At 29.9% G+C, this 23,831-nt stretch overlaps 2 protein-coding genes across 3 annotated transcripts; one reads left to right on the top strand and one right to left on the bottom strand.

Moving 5' to 3' along the window:
- Window positions 1-6,490: 6,490 nt before the first annotated feature.
- On the bottom strand, window positions 6,491-11,972 carry LOC110038869 (thiamine-repressible mitochondrial transport protein THI74-like). 2 transcript variants are annotated; one of them, XM_020743791.1, is made up of 4 exons: window positions 11,765-11,921; window positions 8,791-9,381; window positions 8,059-8,479; window positions 6,491-7,049 (listed from the first exon to the last, which is right to left on the bottom strand). In XM_020743791.1, exons 2-4 carry the CDS (start codon window positions 9,343-9,345, stop codon window positions 6,739-6,741), a joined length of 1,287 nt encoding a protein of 428 aa, XP_020599450.1. In that variant the 5' UTR covers window positions 9,346-9,381; window positions 11,765-11,921; the 3' UTR covers window positions 6,491-6,738. The 2 variants fall into 2 exon arrangements, with proteins under 2 accessions (XP_020599450.1, XP_020599448.1); XM_020743789.1 differs by lacking the exon at window positions 11,765-11,921 and adding an exon at window positions 11,929-11,972 and having other exon boundaries at window positions 6,492-7,049.
- Window positions 11,973-22,516: 10,544 nt separating this feature from the next.
- On the top strand, window positions 22,517-23,521 carry LOC110038868. Its single transcript, XM_020743788.1, has one exon. The coding sequence runs from the start codon at window positions 22,663-22,665 to the stop codon at window positions 23,206-23,208; it is 546 nt and encodes a 181-aa protein (XP_020599447.1). The 5' UTR covers window positions 22,517-22,662; the 3' UTR covers window positions 23,209-23,521.
- Window positions 23,522-23,831: the final 310 nt, after the last annotated feature.

The raw sequence follows: 23,831 nt of genomic DNA, 5'->3' as shown, positions 1-23,831 counted from the left end.
ACTTGGGCGATGTTTCGGGTGCCTAGGAACCATTTTTTTTAACATTTCGTTTTGTTTTTGCTCCAAAAAATGCACCAAATTCAAATTTTCTTCCTTGCTCGATCTGGCTCTAAAATGCACCGTTTTTGCTCCATTTTCTCCAAAACTCTATTTCTTGTTCCTGAAGCAAAAAATATACAAAATATCTTTCATTAAAGTGCAATATCATAAAAAATGTACATAAAATAAGCATTAAATGTATACTTAAAATAGGTAATTTTAAGGTGTATCAACCAACACACAATCATTCTGCAAGACAAAGTAGGTTGAATGTTCGTGCCACTCCCAGAGCTCGCCAGTAATATAATTATTTGCACCTGTGTCTAGCTTCCTCTAGATGTCTGCACTCCGCTTTGTCAAAACATGACACACCTGTACTAGGAATAGGCTCACCCGCACCCCAAATGCATAATAAAATTTTAGTAATTTTTTTTTCCTTTAGAGTAGCACTAGCTTAAAAAACACCTCTTGGAATGAGGGTAGAAAGTTTTTATCTATTGGAGGCTTCAGATTCAAAGTGAAACAATTTTTTGAGTGCCTTAAAAGTTCTTCTTCTACTTAACAAACTTCAATGTCATTAAAGAATCAAACTTAAATAAACATTAAGTTAACGTGCCTAGAACTGACCAAGTAGATTACTCTAGGAATCATTTAAAATCCAAATCAAATCAATTAAATTAAATAAAATGCAAATTAAATTAAAACTTAACCCAATCAATATAAAATCAAATTAAAATCACTTGAACCTGAAATATAATCAAATTCAAATAAGTCTCTTTTAAAATAAAATACAATTAAAGAACTTGAAAAATAATCTCTATAGGTTTTCATTGATAATTTGACTGAAATGAAGCTTATTAAACCATGTAGAGCAAGGGTTATCCAAATTCAATAAATATGAAAGTTCAAACATTAAAATAAAATTAATCAAACTTGAATCTTTCTTTATGACTTAATTGAATTGGTTAGCTTGGTACACTCAAATCAACTTGAAAATGAAATTACATTATTTTAACTAATTATTTAGCTTTTAATGACTCACTAAAATGTATCACCTATTCCAATCAGGGTTTAACCCAAATGAAACCAAATCCACCTGAGCCGAAGTTCAACCAAATATTAGTCACTTGTCCCTAAATGCACACAAAATTCAAGTTAAATTGCACATTGAAAACCATTCCACAAGAATATAATTAAGAAACCATTAAATTTTGATAACCACTTTCTTAACAAATAATGTAGTATTAAATTTATTAATATACAAATTTAAGATTTCTTTAATGGCTCTTGGTGAACTAATGCTCAATACATTTCATTATAAACCAATAAATCATATTGATTTAATTTTTTGAATTACTTAAAGATAACCCAATGGACTACCAAAATCCAACCTAAACAGAACAAAAAATATAATGGTTCATCTAAGCTTCAGAAATTATTTAAAGCTCTAACTAAATTCCTCTAAGCAAATTAAATTGATTCCAAGCACAACTAATCTGTTGAACTCCATACATGTAGTCTAAATCTTGCTATAACAAAGTATGGTAAGATTGTTATAAGATTGCTTTAAGATAAAATATGATGCCAGAACCCAAAGTGGCCTTAATCCAGTTAATGGAACTTCATTGGTATCCTAACTTTCTAAACCATCCAAGAATAAGAATTGCAACTCTGCCACTATTTTAGCTAAACAGCACATCAACTATGGATCTATAAATAAACTCAATATAGTGAGGCTAGGTCTTCACTTAAACAAAATTATTCCTTAGCCTCCCATAAGGAACCTAACACCTTCTCCTTATTGGATTAATCATCCAAACATTAGGGACAACGAGAACATCCTGTGTTAGGTTTGGTTACTATCAAGAATCCTTCTAGTCCTCCTCAAGTGCTGGAGGTCAAACAAAAAATCCTCCTCAAGTCCATGCAAATTTCCTTAAACCTACAATTGTTGGAAATCCTTAAATTATTTTGCAATCCTCCTCTCATTGCATTTTTGGGTTTTGTATTTTGGGAAGAAAGACTCAAGGTCAAGATGATCCCATAAGAAGATAAGTGTCTTATCATCTTGATCCTTTCAACAAGAATAAATTTTCACAAATTGAACCTTTGATTATTCAAATCAAATCATTTTTTACATGAATTGTAATTTCTTGGCCTGATGGGGAAGACAAAATCACCACCATTCAATTTAGTTTTAAAAAATAATTGGTTGGGATAGTAATGAGCTGAAATCCCTACACCATGGTACGCACAACTCTGATTTCAGTATCAATAAGAACATGACAAGTAAAAAAGCCAGCTGAGGTGACAGTCTAATCAGCAATCGATAAATAAGAATTTAAATAAAACTTAGAAAATAATGCACCAGCCTATAAAAATTTATAACTAATTCTATAATTATCCAAAAGTTATGAATAAATACTCTCTTAACTCAATAAATTATCCTATGTTCAGTAAAAATAAATTAAGAAATTTAAATAAATATTGAAATTCAATAAAATATTAGTTAACTAATTAAACAATCTCTATTTTTATCAAAATATTCTCAAATATTCTTTAGTTCACTGCTGACCTTCTATAATTTTTTTGGGATAATTTTGATTAAATTGAATAGGATTTAAAACTTTTAATTTAATTTCACTAAAGCTTAATAAAAAATTTAATAAAAGAATTAATTCTAAATGAAAACCTAAAGCACCTTCAAATGACTTTAAAAATGTCTTCAAAAGTTGAACATGGCCTTATATACTATTTTTTAAAGTAATCTTAGATGAGTTGTTATGATATAAGCAAGTATACATGTAGTCATAAATTAATGAGTTGAGTATCATTATCATGAAGATCAAGAATGTATTTTATTAAATTTAATATAATTTTTCATCTTAATTTTATCCAGCTCTTCAAATAAAAGATTTTTAGATTTTTAAGAATAAAGTCAATTATAAAAAACTCCTGCTCTATGATATTTTAAAGTAATTTAAGTAATGGTATACAATAACGTTTTTTTTTTGTTAAGTTGTCAACCAAGAGCAAAATTATCTCATAATCTTCATCAATAGTTAAAAAACCTAATAACAATTTCACCAAAAAAGGATATTCCTATTCTAAACAAGTGCAAGTGATAACTTGTAAGCTATCTCTTTCTAATTACAATTCCCCAATGTCTATATTTGTATGCACTAGAGTAATTGAATGTTTCATCCAAATTTTTCCACTATGCATTATTAAAAATCACACGCTCATACTATAAATTAAGAATTATTTGTTTAAAATAAACTAAGTTAACATAAAAGTGAAACAAAACAACCATGCACATTTTATTCATAAAAATCACACACAATACATAGAAACAAACATAAACCTTGACAAATAAAACTAATTACTAATTCTTCAACATAATTGTGAACATAATTGTGAAAAAAAAAAAAAGAAAATAAAGTGGCAAAACACAAACAAATACACTAGGTGTTAGAAAGATAGCCAAAAATTGATCCTTGAAGATATAATCTAACTTTTATCCTCATTCCTTTTACAATTTTCTTCCTTGGACTCTTTTCTCGCTTTTTTCTTCCCGACAGGCTACACACACTCTCACACACTTCACTCTGTAATTTCCACCCTAGTCTCTTGTAGTCACTACAATACTCTCTCTTAACTTCAACATTTATACCCACACTATAACTGCTCAAAAAATTACCTTACTCTCAAATATGTTCCAAAACTGCTTCAAACTGATTCCATGAAGTTCTAACACTATGAAACTATAAACTAGTGTCATTATGCTAAGTTGATAGGCTTGAAATGCTTAAAAATATAGTGTTGCAGCATTACACTATCTACCTTGAGGCTTTAATTTTTGGGATTTTGATACTGTAATGCTCCCTAAACACTGTAGTGCTCAAATTTTAGCATTACGACAATAATGATTAGCATTGAGGTCCTAAACTCTCACTTTTTTTGCACTGTTATAGTTCTGAAAAATTCTAATTTTTACGGAAAATTTTGGAATGATATTTTAAGCTTTCCTATAAATTTTCTAAAATTTTGAATGTTAATGGAATTTTTAATAGTCTTTTGAATGAAGAATAATTAAAATAATAAAATAATAACAAAAAAATTCAAAAAGGCTCAACAAGCTCTCAAAATTTTATGAAATTCACCTAAAGTCATTTCTGACTTTAAAAATTAATTTCATATATATTTAAAGTATCTTATAATATAGAATATAAACAAAAACTAAACACGTATTTAAAGAATTTAAATAAAAGTAAATAAATCTAAAAATTAAAAAAAATTTACTTTGTTGTATGTTATGAAATATCATTTCATTTTCATATTGATCTTGGCATTCTATCATACTTAAGGTTCCATGAATGATGATTTTACTCATTGGGTTAACTTGTAAGTCTATAACCATTCATAAAATCCTTAAAACAAATTGATACAAAAAACAGAAACAAATTAATTTAAATTTTGTCAAATTTTAATTATTTGAATTCAAACCATCAGAACATAACATTAAACCCTATGTCTAATTGAAATTAAAATACTGAAATCTAGTTCAAACTTAAAATACAACCTAGTTGTTAGTTTTGATTATTTGTTTTGTTGTTTAAACTTACATTAAATACATAACATTAAACTTACTTGTTAGGTCACCGACTTTAGATTCTATATTATGATTATTTGTTTTGTTGTTTAGTTTGTGATGCTTTTAGAATATTCTATGATGTTTATATATATATATATATTGTTTGCATATTAATATATAGTTCATGTGTTGACTATGTTTTGTAGTTATAATAAACCTATGTATTATAGTAAGCATAAATTTACTTTCCTACTATTAAGTTTGCACATGAACCTTAGGTGAGTCTTTTGTTGAGGCCTTCAGATGTTGAAAGATGATCCAAAATTTGAAACAAAGCAAAGAAGCTAATGAACCAAATGAACTAAATTGATCTAGAAAGAACATGGATGCAATCTTGTGGGTCTAGGCCAAGTTATTTAAGGGAAAAACTCAACTATATTTTTCCTTTTCGGGTTTTTTACGATACCCAACCACATTTGCATATAAAAACTTTGTTTTGTAGTTGTTATAATAAACCTATGTATTATAGTAAGCATAGATTTACTTTTCTGCAATCAAGTCTGCATATAAAACTTAGGTGAGTCTTTTGTTGAGGCCTTTGGGTGTTGAAAGATGACCCAAAATTTGAACCAAAGCAAAGAATCTAATGAACCAAATGAACTAAACTAAACTAGAAAGAACATGGATGCAATCTTGTGGGTCAAGGCAAAGTTATTTAAGGGAAGAACTCAACTATATTTTTCCTTTTGGGTTTATTACGATACCCAACCGCTTCTGCCTTTGGTTTATTACTTTTGGGGTTATTTTGCTTATTTAATTGGTATGTTTGTGTAACTGATTTTGATTGCACACTTCACAAACAGATTATTTTCAATATTTCTTTACTTGATTGTGCATTGCTTAGATATTATTTTATGGTAGGCTCTTACGATTATATTTCTTACTCCAACTTGACAATTTTAAAAAAATTAAATCAATACTTACAACAAAATCAATCAAAGGCTTAAAAAATAATTAATAAAATTCATTAAAATTTCTAGAAATCTTTAAACCATTCACATTGGCATTATGATTCTTTCTTTCCCACTTCACCCATTACATATAAAGAGACGTCTCACTAATGAAGATAGCCTCCCTTCATAGGAAAGTTTGCCAAAAATTTTGGTTAGCCTTCAGACTCTAAAATTAAACACATGCACAATGATTACATGCATATAGCCTACAAAATGAATTTATTAAATACGAATTTACAAATTATAAGATAATGCATTAACTAGAGGCATTATAAAACAATTTATAATCAAACAACTTGATTCTAACTCTTGAGTTATAAATCCTACTAATCTCTTCTAATAAATAATAGCCTTACCTATCTTGTGTTTTCTCAAACCAAATTTTATGATTTTCAGACAATTAGGTGAATTTAACTTGTATTCTTTCTAAGTAACTAGAAGTCCAATAGTTTTGAATTTAGATTTCTAAGGCCAACAGTATTGAAATTGTTTTAGACCCAAGTAGAAGTAAATGTTATAAATTTAATAGAAACTGTTATAATAAGTTCGAGAACCTTCTAAGATAATATTTCTCACATTAAATTAGATTCCGAGAGAATTTATTTTGTCAAATTACAAGTCTTCAGTTCTTAGACTTTTTCATAATCTTATATCATTAGAATATAAGTCCTAACATTCTAGTAATATATTCCCAACATTCTAGTAACATATACAACTCGAATAAAAATAAACCTCAACTTTAAAGATATGAAACCCAATATAAAATAATTGGAGTACTACTAACAACCCCTCCTCCTTGGACATGAAAATATAATAGTTTTAGTTTTAATTTTTCCTATTGAAATCCAAAATAACAATCTAAAAAACCAACAGTTGAAACTCACAGGGACTTGAGCTACTCTTTTAATCGAAAAATATTCTTAAGAGATTGCCTCTACTAAGATGTTATTAACTATAAGGACTTGTCTCTGGATAAAACATGTACCCTATATTAAGATAAACTTTTTCTTTCCCAAATTAGGTAAGTGAAAAATTAGATATAATATATATATATATAACTAATACCATAATTTGACATTCACTGACATTCAACTAGGAAAAAGCAGCTGATCCAGTGCGAACAGTTGTTCCTTCAATATGATCAGACACAAAGATGTCCTCAGTTTCACGTTCATTACTTGTGAATGGCGTCATTTCTTGACAGGGGATGTTGATCCCAGCAAAACCAAGTATGACGGCAGCAGCTCCAACTAAATCCAACAGGTGAGGGGCATGGCCGGTGATCGAATCCACAATAGCAGCTATTGGGACCTGAATCGTCAGACCAGCTGTTGCTACTGTAGTTGTAGTCAATAAAATGGCCTTTGCCCACAAATAATCACTGAGAACATTGTCCAACAAACCTGTATGAAAAAATATTTCAAGATCACATCAGTAATGAGGGAACAGATTGCCACTGTAATCAATTTCCATTTGCCATGTTCTAGAGAGTAAAGTTCATGTTTTAGAGAGTAAAAAGCTTGTTGTTGGGAAGAGTGCAATCTATGTACAAGTAAGCCCAGATTTTATTTCATGATAAATTTGCCCACTAAATCAAGGATGCATTACCGAGTGAATCCAAAACTTCAATCAGAGATCAAACGAATAAAAGCAGAAAGATATCGTATTTTGTGTATATCTATAGAGTCAGAAGAAAAAAGTCATCAAAATGAATGAAAACAACATAGTAATTGAGGTAAGTTAATTTATTAGCCCTTTATTTGTATATTTATAAACTTATGAATGTCAGATATAAATGGGAATATGACTCAAAATCAGTTAAATAGAATCAGGAACTATAATAAACTAGGTACTAAAAATGGTTCAAAGGAGACCTAAAATATGTAAAGGAGAGATGAACGAGTTTATGAGAAATTAATCTAGTTAAAAAATATTAGGAGGCATGATCTTAATCAAAAATAAAAACCAAACAAAAAATGAAAAAAAAATTATTGATTGAGTTTTAAATAGAAATTTCTTCTTTGTCGATATAGCTATATGACATAACAAAGTAATTGTGGTGCCTTCTTTTTGTTTGATTTCGTTCCTATTTAGTTTGTGTTCATCAAATCATTCTCCGTAGGTTCACCTGCATAACTAAGTCGTCTGAAACTTTCTGCTTTCACAGAACTTGCCACAAAAGTAATGCACATATGTTATAACATATAAGTGCTGCCCGCTTAAAGAAGCCTACATATTCAAATCCCATCAAGCCCTTACTGATTGAGTTTTAACATAGAAGTAAAATAAAAGAAAAAAAAAACAATTTCACGAACAAAATATATGAAAAAAATAATAATAATGATAATGAGCTATGCTAGTCTCAAAATGGATAACTAACAAATACAAGAAAAAATTGGGAGTGATGCATACCTTTTCCAACAATGAGGCCTAAATGTCTCCATGTCAGCTTATGAAATGGCTCAATCTTGGTGAAATTTAGAAAAAGTGCCAGAGGAAGAAATATAAAGAGATTAAATAAACCGAGATATCCAAGAAACTGGGCCATACTTGCATGACCTTCTCCCTTTTCTTCGTCGGGTAGCTTTTTCCGAATGAGAGTAATGTAAACAGCATAAAGGCCAGCAGAAACAAGTGCAAGTGCATCTCCAAGAAAGGCATTATATGCAATAGCATTTACTCCAACTCTCAAATCAGCTAAGCTCACTATAACGGTCCCTCCCATGCAGAGAAGAACACTGAAAAACTTTAACCATGTAAATATTTCTCCCAAGAATGCAACAGATACCAAATAGGTGAAGAGGCTTGATGTGCTGCTTAAGATAGTGTTTGACTGCACAATAAAAGAAGGAGCATTTACATACATAGCTCACAAGTCATATGTATTTACATATCTCACACAAAAAACTTAGTACTTATACACATACCACTCATATCTTTAATATCGTATCAAAAGTAGCATTATTATCACATTTTAAAAGTGAAATACACCTTTCATGCATGGTTTAAAGCACCAAAAATATGAAAGTTTAGGTGGGAGATATGTAAATACACAAGAATTGTATGCTATGTATGTAAATTTTCCTTGAAAAAAAAAGTGAATGTGATAATGATACTAGATAGGAAACAACTTGAAATGCTTACAGTAACAGTGGTATACTTGAGAGAGAGATTAAAGGTGAGTTGTGCAAAAAACCAAAATGGACAAATCAACAGGCTGACTTTTGCTACTTGAGCATGTGTCCAACGCCTTTGCGAATCCAATTGCTTGCATGCACTACTAATTGGGTTTCCAGAAGAAAACTCACAAGCTTGGTCAGTTAAAATTCTTTCTATATCTTGAATCCTTGCGTCAGTTCCAGACACAATAGCCTCGCTGTGATGACTACCTATGATGATAGGTTCTAGCAAAAGATTTGCATTCTCTGAATAGCAAGATGCTTGCATGGATGGTTCATTGTGTTTTCGGGCTAATAGATTGCAAACTGAACCCTCAATATATCGGGCAATTCCCACAATGGGAATGTAAACCACGAACAAAGAGTTACAAATGTATGTTAATAAGAAAGGAGAAACCCCCTCATCTACAACGGTCTGAACAATATAACTAGCAGCAATCCATATTGATGCAACTGCAACTATATACACAATGCCCAGAGCCCATCTCCGTGAATCTTTGCTAATCTCTTTCAGAACCATAATGATAGATCACACATTCCAATATCTTCAGGATCCCTGCAAAAAGAAATACCCTAGTACTTGCATACTTTTCGAAGGAAATTATTGGCATGGTATTTTCTTGCCACTCAATAACTATTTCAGGGCAAAACATTCAAGAAATGATCCTAAATTAATTGTCAACACAGGAAAGTAATGTTGACATATTTGTCAGGTAGATTACTTTGATGATGCAACCAAAGAAATCAAACAGCCTACGTGGGTTCACTTCAACATGTAATGTCAAACTATTAATGTATAATGACTATTACTTAAGACCGTTAACAAGACCCATAGTGATTGATCACTCATCCATAATCTCACACATCAGATCATGAAGAGTTAGGTTATTATGCATGGTAAAATTAAAAAAAATAAATATTAAAAAAAAGTATTTTGCTTCACTCATTAGGAATTGCTGAAGTTAATAATCAGTCATATAAAGACAAAATGAAAAGTTTTAGGTTTATTGAAAAGGAGGCTATAAAAGAATAATCAAATAGGCATGAAAACAGATAGATTAATTGGATTCAAATCACAGCTAGGAAAAAGAATAAGTTAAAATATGGTTATGCTACAAAGTTTAAAGATAAAAATTTTATTCTACAAAATCAAACCTATATGGCTACCAATGGAATTTTATACTTGCAGTAAGCCTAAAAGTTGCACGTAGAGTAATCAGTGTATACCAGAGAGTACTATTTAAAAAAGACAAAAAGAGTAAACTAAAAATTTGCTTCTAATCATAGACAATTTTTTTGCACATCACAGAAATTAACCAAACTATTTTTAAGAAACTCTGTAGTTCATTACAATAAGCTTTTTATATATAGAATACAACAACAACAAAGCCTTAATCCCACTACGTGGGGTCGGCTACATGAATCATTTTTATCAGTTGCGCCCTATTTAGTGTCATATTTTCATTTCATTCCAACAAATTAAGATCCTATTTTTATACAATAAGCCTAAGTCTTCCTTGATTTACCTATTCCTTTCTTAGCATAAGTCGAATCTAAAATATCTACTCTTTTAATTGGATCAAATATAGAATAAATATAAAAATATTAACATATGAGCTTTATAAAATTTATTTATTTATTTAATGAAAAATCTTAAACCTTAAGTTTCGATGTTTATTCATTAAATCTATTGTAGTCAGTTTTAATTTTCTACAGTAAAATAATTTTTATATTCCATATAAGATATTATTATTATTATAGCTTAATGCATTACAGTTGTGAGTGTTCCGTGGCCTGTTGGTAGAGCAGTCTCTCTAAAGGTCGTCCGTTCCCTCAGGTTACAGGTTTGAATACCCCGTGTGTAGGGTGCAATACTCGAATATTTAACACATCTAGGGATGGTCGGGGCTCGTCTAATAGCCTCCGACCATTAATTTTTTTTAAGAAAAAAAAAACCTTATGCATTACTATTAACTCCATCTCATTTTTATGTTTCCATACTTTGTGTATGTGTGTGTGTGTTATACCTTTGTTTCCTCACAACCAAACCCTCCAAAATACGGGTAAACCCTAAGCCCCCAAATTCTTCCCATCAACTAAAACTAAAAACCTACCACACTACAACTTCCTCAAAACGAAGATGTAGGAGGGCAGGCGCGCAAGCATGGGCACACACACCTGCACTCGCACACATGCACGTGCTAGACAGACACTGACACAGACAGACACACAGACCGACATACACATGCAGGCAAGTATGCACACACGCTCACACATACGAACTTTGTTTAACTAATGATGTCTCATTATTACAACGATTAAAATCCAGGAGCACTTGGGCAAAACCTAAAGAAACGTCTGATCCTTTTTTTACAAACTGAAGTGACTGGGGAATTTTTTACCTATTTCCTGTGTGATTTTTGATTGATCCTTTTCCGGTTGTTAAATTCGTGAACTGGAACATTAACTTGAGAAATTTATAATAGGAACAAATTCCTTCATGATACTATCCAACAATTTAATTGGATTACAGTATACATCAATGCAAGCAAACTTCACATAAGCCCCAACTAACCTCCCCTAGTTTAATTTTATTCTGGAAAGGCAAAGTAAACAAACAACTCAATAACCAAGAACTAATGAAATAGAAGCCGAATGAATCTATATCCAGCGGTGCCTCAATCAGGTAAACGCAATACAATTGGGGCCGAAGAAAAATCGAACAAATGGTAGATAAAATAAATTACAACAACTAGCAAGAAAGCATCAGTGCGATCCAGCGCAGGTACACCCACTCAAATCTGCTAATCCACTCAAAATTGAAATTAAAAGGAGTGAAGAATCCTGCAGAATCCAAGCAAACACACAAGAAAAAGAATAATTGGATTGACGACAAAAAGCCAGATCGATAAAGGTAACTAAGGAATCTTGAAACCCACTGTGAATTCGACAAACAATTAGCCAAACTAATTTCGACAGAAACAAAGTATGCAACAGATGGATGCGGCGACGCGCAGAACATTGAGGAAAAGGAATAGAGAGTTGTTCCTGAGTAGAAGTCGCTCCTCTTATGCAAGGCATCATTAGAAACAATTACACTTACCTCCACAATTTCTTTGTAGAAGTGGCTCCTCTTCAAATTTTTTTTTTTTTTTTAATGTTTCCTTCTCCGTCTTCAGCTGAAGCTTTTTCCACGAATAAGTAACCACCTCCCCGCTCTCAACGAAAAGCCATCAATGCAGGTCCTCCTTTCTGGAGCATTTGAACATAGATTTTACTCCTTTGGTAGGCTCCGCCAAAAATCTTCTCAATAAAATTTCACCGCCCGAACCCCGTATGCCAAGCATAGTGGAAGACCTATGATAGGTTACATCTACATAATCGCCCCCTAGAGTCTGTAGTTGCCCAATTATGTGTTAGAATGCAGTAATTGAAGTTAGAGTGGGCTAACTTGTAAAGTCGCAGGTTTGATGAATTTTTGGGGTCTGATCAATTATGCACTTTTAGACTTGCAAATTTAAGATTGACCATTGAAACAATTGGGAATGAGACAGTTATATCTAGTTTGGCCTTGCCCATTTCCTTCCACGTAGCTAGTTGAGGGTCCATCAGAAGTTGGAGCATGCCCCACGAGAGACCATCACCATGAGATCACATTCATTAATCTAGTCATAGCTGCTGCTCTTGATATAGTTCAATGCTTCGAAGTAGTAAATTTGAGTTAAAGTGAGTTCCTTGACTTTTCTATTACTCGGTTTAGCTTATCAAACACCAAACACATATTCTTTTCTTTCTCGAGTTTGTCAGTTTTTGTTGATACGCTAGCTTCAGCAAGAATTGACACATTGGCTAAATAAATATTGGATGGGTCCTAATATAGTCATTGCACACTATTGAGTTAGAATCGCCATGCTTGTGTAGCGCGGACTAGAAGAACAGACTTGGCTAAATAAATATTGGATGGGTCCTAATATAGTCATTGCACACTATTGAGTTAGAATCGCCATGCTTGTGTAGCGCGGACTAGAAGAACAGACTAGCATCAATTTTTCACTATTGAGATGATGCCCTGATGTAAACCCCATTACCACCTTCCCCGTGGGAAAAACTAAGATATAAATATAATACACACACACACACACACACACACACACACACACACACAATCATTTTCAGGTATAGAATAGCAAAATCCTTGCCAAGAACCTTTCTCGGTTTTAGTTTAGGCACCAGAACAACAAACAAACACACAACCTAATAAATCTTCCTCATTCTTGGTTCATTGACCTCAGTCCCCGAATAGGATTAGGTAAGTCAATCCTTTTGCTTAGTAAACCTAGAAGATATGTGCAGCTATTTGGTATAGTCCTTGCACACTGCAAAAGAACATTTAGAAGCCCAGAGCCTAAAGGTTCACTTCTAAGACAACCAGGTTAGAGCTTAAGGTAGACTTGTGTCTAAGTAGACTTGCAAACTCACATAAAAGAATAGGTTTGGATGAAGATTGACTTCACTTAAGCTGAGTAACTTGAGTTTGTTAAGTTAATTTTATTTTTAAAGTTTTTTTTTTTTAAATTTAATATTGAAGTTTTATTTTTGTTTAATTTGCTTATTAAAATTTGAAAAAGATGGCATTTAAATTTTAAAACTGATTTATTGAAATTTTTAAAACTTTTCTAATTTAATATTTTAAAGTTATTAGATTCTTATTAAGTTAATTTTAAAACTAATTTGAAAATTATTAAAGTTTTTTTTAAGGTTTAGGGATTTTTATTACTTTTTGAAATTAATTAAGATTCTTTAAAATTTGTTAAATTCAATTTTAATATTGGTTAATAAAGCTACTTAAGACTTGCATAATCTAAAATTGGTTCAAAAATTTTAAAAGTTTTTTAAAGGGCTTTAAAGCTTATTTAAGTCCATTTAAGTTTATTAAGGTTTGTTAAATTTTGTTAAAGTTTATCAAAATTTATTAAATATTTTTAAGTTTGATTTATTAAAGTTCATTAAGTCTTAAATTAATTAAAATTTATAATTTTTTTATTATGATCTTATTTAAGGTTAATGTTGATTAATTTTAATTAAAGTTTTACTAAAACATGGGTTAAGTTTTAAAATTTCATCAACCAAAGGGTTTGACCTCAGCAATTGAAAGTCAATATGGTAATATTGGTGCTTGGATTTGAAAAAGGTTGAAGGTACAAATTTGGAGCTGATTCGAAATTGAGCTAAATTGAGTTTAAAGCGGATTCTGATTGATTTGAATTGTTAATGAAGTGATTTAAATTTGAATAAGGATTGGTTTGGATTTGAGTGGAATTGAGCTGAATTAGGTTGAAATAGGTCAAGATTGGACTAGATTAAAGCATATGAGCTTGACTTAGGTTGACATTGAATTGGATTTGAATTGAATCCTAAAATAAATCTAAAAATAAGGCTATAGGTGAACTAATTTAAATTTTGGGAATAATGCCCCTGGTCAAGATGTCAATGACTTTCCATTATTATGGATGCATTAATATCCTTAGATTATTAACAACAAAATAACATGTCTCATTTTTCTTCATAATAATGAATTGTGCTATATCATTCTATTATTAAATGGTTTCGGGTACCTTCATCAACAACTATGACTTACTTCATTTTAGGATACCCTTATGTCTAAGTAGGTAGGTCATTTGTTTTATAGGTCATAGTCTTTAATTTAATTTATTGGGCACTCAATAAACTAACTTAGGATTCTAGACTGTACTATTCTAGGATTTGTGTGAACCTATGTTTTCCTTTATGTTGGCTAATAGAATTCACAGTTTAGAGTTATTCTATGTGGTGGCTGTGAAAAATTAGAGTTGATCGATTTTAATTATTTTCAAGAGTTAATTTCTAAACAAGTGTTTTTTTTTATCCTATGTTTATTAGTTAATGTGACAAATCAAAATTCTTCTAAAGTTAGAAGTTTCAGTATTCCTGGGATATCGGTTGGCGTCAGAAAATCATATTTCTTCTAAGGTTTTGACTTCAATTTTCTATCCCAAGTGTTCTTGTTCCTCATTCTTAAGATTTTGGTACGTGTAGTTAAGACTTATATTCAGGATAATTTAACTTAAACATTCTAATTCTATATTTTTCATTTTTAAGGATTGGTTATATTCTCACTAAAAATATTTTATTTTTAAGGTAAAGAGGATTTTTTGTATAAGTAACTTTTTCATATAAAAAGTGTGAGTAATACATGTTTACTTATATATGAATTATATAAAGTTTGAATGACCCAATAGCTATGTAATCATAAGCCAATGTTACAAAATCACAGTTTTTTGAAAAGAAACATGTTCATTGGAGTAGAAAGTCACGCTATGGAATATATAAGTCTTGTCTTGGTTAAGCAATTGAGAGAGTTTGACAAAACTTATAAGTTATTTTATCCTGAGATCAAAAGAGGTTTTAATAAGTTTTGTAGAAAATAATATCCTTCTTAAGTTGATTTGATTCTTATTTGAAAAGGGTCATTTAAAAAGGTTAAAAGCCTTGAAAAGGTTCTTTGGAAAAGTCAAGTATTAAAAGGAATTTAAATCTTTGAATTTTCAAAATGTTTTTTTAATTTCTAATTCAAAAAAATTGTTCAATTTTGATTTTAAACGAGTTTTAAACTTTGTAAATGGTTTCACATTTTTGAAAAGATTTTTAGTCTCAATTTTGAAAGGAGCATAAGAATAATTTATTTGAAAATGATCTTTAATTTTAATTTTATGAAAAGTTTTTTTAAACTTACATGCTTTGAACTTTTGAAAAGCATTTTAAACTTTTAAAAAGATCTTTTAAACATAAGAGATTTGAACTCTTAAAAATCATTAAAGGTCTCTTTAGAGAGATATCCTTTGAGCTCGAGAATTTCTAAATATCAAAATTAAAATTTTAGAACACATTTTATTAAGGTAGAAAAATATTAATTTATGAGTTACTTTATACTTTAGAAACTGCCATTTTAGAGCACATTTAATTTACTTATATATAAAATATTCTTTTTAACATTTTAGAGCACATTTAATTTACTTATATATAAAATAATTTTTTTAACATTTTTATGATTATCAAACTCTCTCTTACTTTGCCTAAGAAGCTTAATCCTTCCTCCTATAAATTCTTTCATCACACATAATGGTGACTTAAATTCATATCTAATGGAACGTCCTAACCATATATCCTAACTTGCACAAAAGTGAATTCATCCAACTTGCAAGAAGGTAAAAGGCACCATTAAATCATTAGTACTTACATATATTCACATTCTCACATATGTAAAGCGCACACTCATGCAATAACACACATCACATGTTTTCCTTTCTTTTCCCTTTTCTTTTACATATACATACATAAACAACATATTACTTTAGTTTACAAAATAGACATGAATCAACCCACCACACATATGTTCCATTTTACGAGAGGTAGATCCATAGGAGTTATACTTAAATCCTAAGTATATACATTCATACTCACACACTCATAAATGTACTTGTATTTAGACATACAAATACTTATATTTACATAAATTATACTTATACATATATACACATACTATACATAAGTTTGCACACATATGCATACATGCATAACACTCAAAACTTATTTTTTTACCTATTTCATATCCAAACTTCTATATTTATAAAAAAAAGCATTTTATTGAATAAGAATAAAATTACATAACAAACTATATTCCCCTCTCTCTCTCTTTTTCTCCTCAATGGATCTCTCTTGCATTTACTCACAAAAAAATGAGAATAATAGCAGTGTTTTTTTGTTCTTTATCAAGCATAAATCCAAGAAATCTTTGTGCTCTCGTATGCAAATGTCTATAATAGATCCTATTTTCTTCAATTCAAAAGAAAAGTTGCAACCATCGCTATTTGGTGCAACGTGGCGCTACTGCTGCCGAGAGCACAAAGATATTGACTTTCGTGTGAGGAGAAAGTTCAACCAATGCACTTTGGTCATTATTTTTGAATGACAGTAAGTTTATTTTTTTAATAACTGCATTTGTACCTCTGAATTTTATCTTTTGTTGAGCATGAATTGTTTTGAATTATTGTATATTTTTTTGCCTGATTTGTCTAAATAAAATCAATATATATATATATATATACTTAGCACAGTTTTCTTTTTTTTATTCTAATTTTAACTCATTTTAACTTAACTACTGGGTTTAGGTTACTAATTTTTTAATTAGTTAACTAATTTTTCAAGTATTTAATTAATGAATTATTTATTGTATAAGTTAATTAAAATTTTTATGTTTTAATTGAATATTTTAATGAATTGATTAAATGTTTTTTGAGTTTTTTAAACATTTTATTAATCATTTAATTTTATTAATGATTTAATTAATTGTTTATTTATTTATCATTTGCATTTGTTAATTAATTATTTAACAAATTAATTAAATATTTAAATAATTTAATTTATGGTTTGGTGACTTAAGTAATTATTGAAATTATCAATGAGAGTTTCATGAATTAATAAGTTTAATTGGTTAGTTGAATATTTATTAATTTAATTATTTAATATATTATTTAATTTTTTTGAATTACTGAACTATTTCATTAATTAATTTTTTATGAAATTAAAATTTTTTTTAAATGTTGAATTGAAGTTTTTTATTTATGAGTTTACTAAATTTTTTATGGATTTATTGAAAGTTTTAATAATTAAATTAATTCATTAATTAATATTTTGATAAAAGCATTTAATGTTTTATTTTATTTTCATTTTTTAATGATTTTTTAAAATAATTTAATGTGATTAATTGTATTATTATTAACTTACTTAAATTTTTAAAGTTTTAATTAAACTTTTATTATTTTAATATTTAAGTAACATGCTAATTAAGTGGATTTATTATCTAATTAATTGATTATGAGTTAATTATATTAATTTAAGTTCCATCGAAGTTATTCCCATGATTATGAGTTAATTATATTAATTTAAGTTCCATCAAAGTTATTCCCGATTTAATTAAGAAAGTTATTTCTAATTAATTGATTATGAGTTAATTATATTAATTTAAGTTCCATCGAAGTTATTCCCAATTTAATTAAGTGATTTATGAATTAATTATGTTAATTAGGTATTTAATTTGAAAGTTCATACATTAATTAATTGATTATTAATCTTAATTAAGGTGTTTTAGTCTTGATTTAAGGGTAATTAGGAGGGTTTAGGCTGAGTTTAATATGATTAAGGGAAGATTAAACTCATTTTAATTTGATTAAGGTGTTGTAGGCTTGATTTGATGTAGTTAATGAATTTAAAATAAGTTCTAATGTTAATTAGTGTTCCTAGGTTCGGCCAAAAGGGAAACTCATGGTTTGGTTCTTAGTTTGCTTAGTTGTACCCTCCAATCATTCATTTCACATAGGATTAAGGTTAATCACTAGCTTTTTGATGAAAATGAAGTAAAATCCTTTTTTTTTTTTTGAAAATCTACATGGTTTTTTATCAGTTTCAATTTTAACTTTTTTTGTTTTGGCAAAGGAATAAAAGAATTTGCTAATTATATAACATTACACCATATCAACTTAGTATCATGAGATTAAAGCAAAAGAGCTATGATTCTATCATGGAAAATGTAACAATTATCACATAAAGCACATTGAAATGAAAAAAGCTAAAGTTAGACCATAAAACTTAAATGAATAACTCATGATATTAAGATAAAACAAGCACATTACAAAAGTCTTATGGGTTAAATAGGTAATTTGAGGAATTTTGAAAAAGGCATGATAAAATTTTAAAATTTACACATGAAACCAATGAATACATAAAGAGACTTTGAAGTTAATGGAAAATTTTAGTAAATAAAAATAAAACATGGAAGAAACATGGACAATTTAGAAAACACATAATGAAATTCAAAAGTTCTATGCTAACACATAAAATACATGGATAGATATGAACATTGGATGAAATAAATTCAAATAAGCAAGTTAGGAATTAGACCTTGGCTTTCTTTAGGATGTGGATAGGCTCTCAATTGTTGTGCATTGAACCGAAGGAAGAAAAATGGGGTTTCGGATTGCACTTGGTAGAAAAGAGGGAGTGGGGGGGATTTTATAAACTTAACTAACGTAAACATATTAGTAACGAGATTTGAGGATGAATTTTTGAAAATGAATCAAGCAATTGCAATAATATTTGAAAAATATCAAATCTCATAAGTGTAAACAAATGAAAAAATTTTAAAATACCCTCAATCTTTTTATTTAAATTTGGGACTGATATTGATAATTTTATTTTGTTTTATTTTTAAATGTAAAAATAATAAAAATAAGTTGAAAAAAATATTTAAGAAATAAATTTACATGAGAACGCTTACAATCATTTTATTATCAATAATATACTTATTTTATTAAATCTTATAACAAGAAAATTGGTTAATATTTTTTAAACCCAATATATTTAAAAATTATGAATTTATTTAAGTTATATACCACACATACATTTATTTAAAGTTTTATTTAATAATTATATTTTTTAAAATGTATAAAAAATGCATTTAATTCAGTAAAAAAGGGTGAGTTAAGAATCCAAGATAAATTATAACTACAAATGTAAAATAATTTAAATAAAATATGATTAAAAACTTATTTAAAATTAAATTATTTTTATACTATCTAAAAAAGATTACAAACTAATTAAGAAATCAAATAAATAAAAATAATTCCATTTAAAATTCATGTCAAATTCGTTAAGATATTTGATTAAAGCTCGATAATAAAATAAGACCTATTATAAATTAAAACCAAAAAAATGTAATATAATTTAAATAAAATAATTTGAAAAAATTAGTTTAAAATTAAAATAGTTTTATATTATAAATAAAAAATAATTGAATTTGCTCAAATTTCGCAAAGAAAAAGTGGCATTTTTATTTAATGCAAATAGACTTTAGAATAAACCAAAATGCTTCACAAAATGTCAAGCATTTTGCTCCATGTCCCCTTTCTTAGTTTGGTGGCCGCCGCCTTTTTCTTGGATTATTTTTTTGAGAAGGCTATGATCAGTCACATGACTTTATGACTTCTCCTAGATGGCTTCTATTCTAATATGCTTTTCTAAATATGCGAGTTTGGTCTAATGTGCTATTGGCAACCAAGATCCTTTGTTATTTGGGTGTACTACCTTCTTCGGATGGCTGATTATTCATCTATTTATGTTTACTTTGAGCCTAGTGCATTTTGTAAGGGATATTTATATGCATACCATACAATTATATTGTATTTATATATCTAATGTTTAAACTTTATTGAATCTTTTGCTATGCATGTCAAATTAAGTTCTTTGATATGTTCTTTCCTACTCTCTGAGAATTCTGATTTTTTTTTTAAAAAAAATTAAGAGCTACAACCATGTTAAAATTAAAAGGAAGTTACATAAAAAATTATAAGAGTTGCCCATTTTTTTACATACCCACAGTAAAATGGACAAAGAAAATAATGGGTGGAAAATTTTTAACTGGTAACAAGGCACTAACAACCACTGCAACATTTCAATTTCTATTACCTTTGAAACATTAGGTATCATTTTATGTCCAAGTTCACATCTCTGACTCTGTTTGATTACCTTATCCTCATTTTTTTCTTAGATTGTGTTGTGGTTTAAGATTTTAAAGTACCTTCTCAACTAGAAGGATGAGTTATCTTGTAGAATCCACTATAATGCCATAATTGGAATGAAAACCTACTCGTCAATATCTTTTAGATTTCATCATTTCCAAAGAGGTTATATATGGATGCATTAACAACATTGATAGATCCTTTAATAAGTCTTCACTAGATACGAGTCTGTAGTTCACTATGGTCTCAATATCATGTTATTTTTTGAGATAGATGAAATTTTTGAAATTTAGAATTGAAATGATGCAACAATTGTTATTTTATTATAGACAATTAATATTTCCATTCAATGTTATTTGTCCACAATTTCTTGAGCTTAAGAGGTAAAGAGAGTGATTCCTACAAATTTTTACAGTCTTTCGAGGAAGAGATCAGTTAAGCACCTAATTATTTTTATATCCATTATTTGTTCTCTTATTTTATATAAGTCTTTTGGTATATATGGATTGTTGGATGTTTGATCCGCCCACAACGTGCCTATGTCATAATGATATAAGTCTTAGTATGCTCATCAGAGGCTTGATCCACTCCTTGGTAGACTCATTAAGTCCTTAAATTTAAATATTCTTACACACTGGGGTTTCATACGCAAGTATACGTATCATTTCAGTAATACAAGTTTCTAATTGAGTTCAGATATCGATCTCACAAGGATGGTTTTAATGGTTATAATCGGATGAGTTCTAGTCTACTACGGTAAGGGACATAGTTTGGAATGTAATTTAAAGCGGTCTTTCTAACAATTACTCCTAAATTACTATAGCCCTGATTCTTGATTGGAAGCGACACCAAAGGCCTCTGTCATTCTATCTGATAGAGAGGGAGGGCAGAGGCCTTTGGGTTTCTCATGTTATCAAATAGTTGAACAATGAAAATATATGACAAGTGTCTGATTGAATTGATTAGGTCGTAGGAACAAGGTTTAAATCTCTCGGTATAGCCCTTTTTTTCCCTTAGACATCTTCTCTCCCTCTGATTTCACTTTGTCCTCGGAGGAGGGCTACGGTGCACAAAATCTAAAGGCTGCCCCGAACCTTTCCATTTGGGGACCTCATCTAAATGTTTCAAAATGTTGATGGAGACATTTGAAAACTAATCAACTCAGACTAAAAGACGCAAGGTAAATATGGATTAACAAAAGAGTCAATCAAGCCTATTTGTAAGAATCATGGGCATCAAACTCTAGGAAGTTCAATTATTAAAGCACTGATTACAATATAAATGATATCTATTTCTGAGTATAATTCTTTTTCTTATCACAACTATCGCTTTCAGGAAATAAGAAAATCGGTAAAGGAATATTTGTACTTTCTGAGTGCATCGACATGAATCTCAAGGAGACCTAAAAGTCTAGAAGATCGAAAAGTACAACTAAAGAGGGCAATAGCATAATTCTTGAATATCTAGAAGGCCCCCCTCATTAAGGAAAGAGCTATCTTATTGTTCTGCCGGAAGAAACTCCTCATCCAGTAATCAATTGTTGAAAACATTATGATCAAGCCAATTATTCTGAACCATAGACCACCAAAGCTGAACAATAACCCCGATTTAGGACAATCAGATGACAAGGTCTTAACTTAACAAAGTCAAAGGTAGCCAAGCCATAAACCTATACATGTAAAATGCCTAAAATATCGTGTAACTCCCCCAATAAAGCAACAATAAGGACGTAACTTCACATATTATATCCCCTCCTCTATAAATAGGGGAATCGTTTTATTAGAAATAGTTAATTAACAAAACTCGTTACTTTTTATTATTGTCCATCTCCCTCCCTCCCTCCCGCTTTACATTTTATTTCTTAAGTGTGATTCACAGTTATGCCAGGAATTAACAACAATGCATAATTCACTAAACCAGAATAACTTTCATCCATTCTAACAAAAAAAAAAAAGTGCAAAATATTATATTTATTCCCTTAAATTATCCGCCCAAATAAAAAATATATACTTCAACTCAAACAAGAAAAAATAAAAGTTAAGAAAACCCCTACAAAATGAATAAGTTTTCCATCCCGTTCAAACCGTTACCATTCCAATTTTTGCCGGAACAATTCTCTCCTCGTAACGTCCATCACGAAAAAACACATCCAATCTCCTTCTCCCCTTCCACCCTTCCCACCAACCCAAAAAATGTAAAATAAATAAAACTACCCTACTTCCGCCATGGACCTCTTCTTCGAGGCCGGCGATGGCCGGTGCTTCAAAGAAGAAATCTGGTTCTTCTCAACCGTTCTCGAAATAAAACAAAAGCTACATAAACGATACGGCTTCCCAATCTCCCACCAAACTCTCCTCTTCAACGGCAAAATCATGGAAGACAAACGCGACATTGAATACTACAACATCATTCAAGGCTCTCGCATTCTCCTCCGTCTCCCGCCTGAGCCCAAGCCGGCGGCCAAAGCCGATCAGCCCGAAACGTCCACGAGCGGCGGCGGGAGAAGGACGACGGTGACGGTACTCGTGCCGACGGAAACGTTTGGGACAATGAGGGTGGCGATGGAGGTGAACTTGGCGGACAATGTGAGCGAGCTAAAGAAGGAATTGTGGAGAATGAGACACCAGATTTATGGCTTTTGTTTGCCGGTGGAAGGATTCTTCTTCATTTTTAAGCAAAATGTGATGGAGGAAGACAGAAGTTTCAGGTGGCATGGCGTGAAGACAGATGATGTTATTGAGATTTTTAATGGAAGTGTTGCGGATTCATAGTAGGTTGTTAGTTTTAAAAATTAGCAGAATGGATCTTAGCATTCTTAGTTATAATAAATTAAGTCATTTTTATCGCGTAATGTGTTATCTATTCAGTGATGTATAGGAAAGCATGTGGTCCAGATGCATGAATGCAAGCTGCTTCTTTACTGGCTGGTAAGATTATTGTACTATAATTAATGGGGGTATGGATCGATTTGGCTACGTTTTGTTAATTCATTTGAATTATCTTTTTGGTAGTTTTGATCAAGGTTGTGATTTGTTTGGTTGTTTTTGTAAGATTAAGTTTGATGTAGATTTTGCGACAGGAAATATGGGAGTGATTTGATGTAGATATATGTTATGTACATCGCATGGTTGTCTAGATAAGATGTTATCCAAAGTTATATTGTGTGTCAAGTGCAGTTTGTTTGGTTTATTCAAATTTTTATCTGGAAAACCTAAAATTATTAAGGAAGATGAAAAACTATCAAGTTGTTTTTTTCAAGTGCATTTTATTTAAATTTTTCAATATTAAATAGCTTAATTAATATGTTGATGTTTAAAGTATAATATAAAGACCATCCATCAAATTATTTCTTGAACATATTATTGAATCCAATAACTAAAAATGTTTAATTAGT

This window comes from Phalaenopsis equestris, unplaced genomic scaffold (assembly GCF_001263595.1).
Source record: "Phalaenopsis equestris unplaced genomic scaffold, ASM126359v1 Scaffold234228, whole genome shotgun sequence".
Taxonomy (NCBI): Eukaryota; Viridiplantae; Streptophyta; class Magnoliopsida; order Asparagales; family Orchidaceae; genus Phalaenopsis; species Phalaenopsis equestris.
Note: the sequence above shows the minus strand (reverse complement) of the source record. Positions and strands in the feature narration are given on the sequence as shown.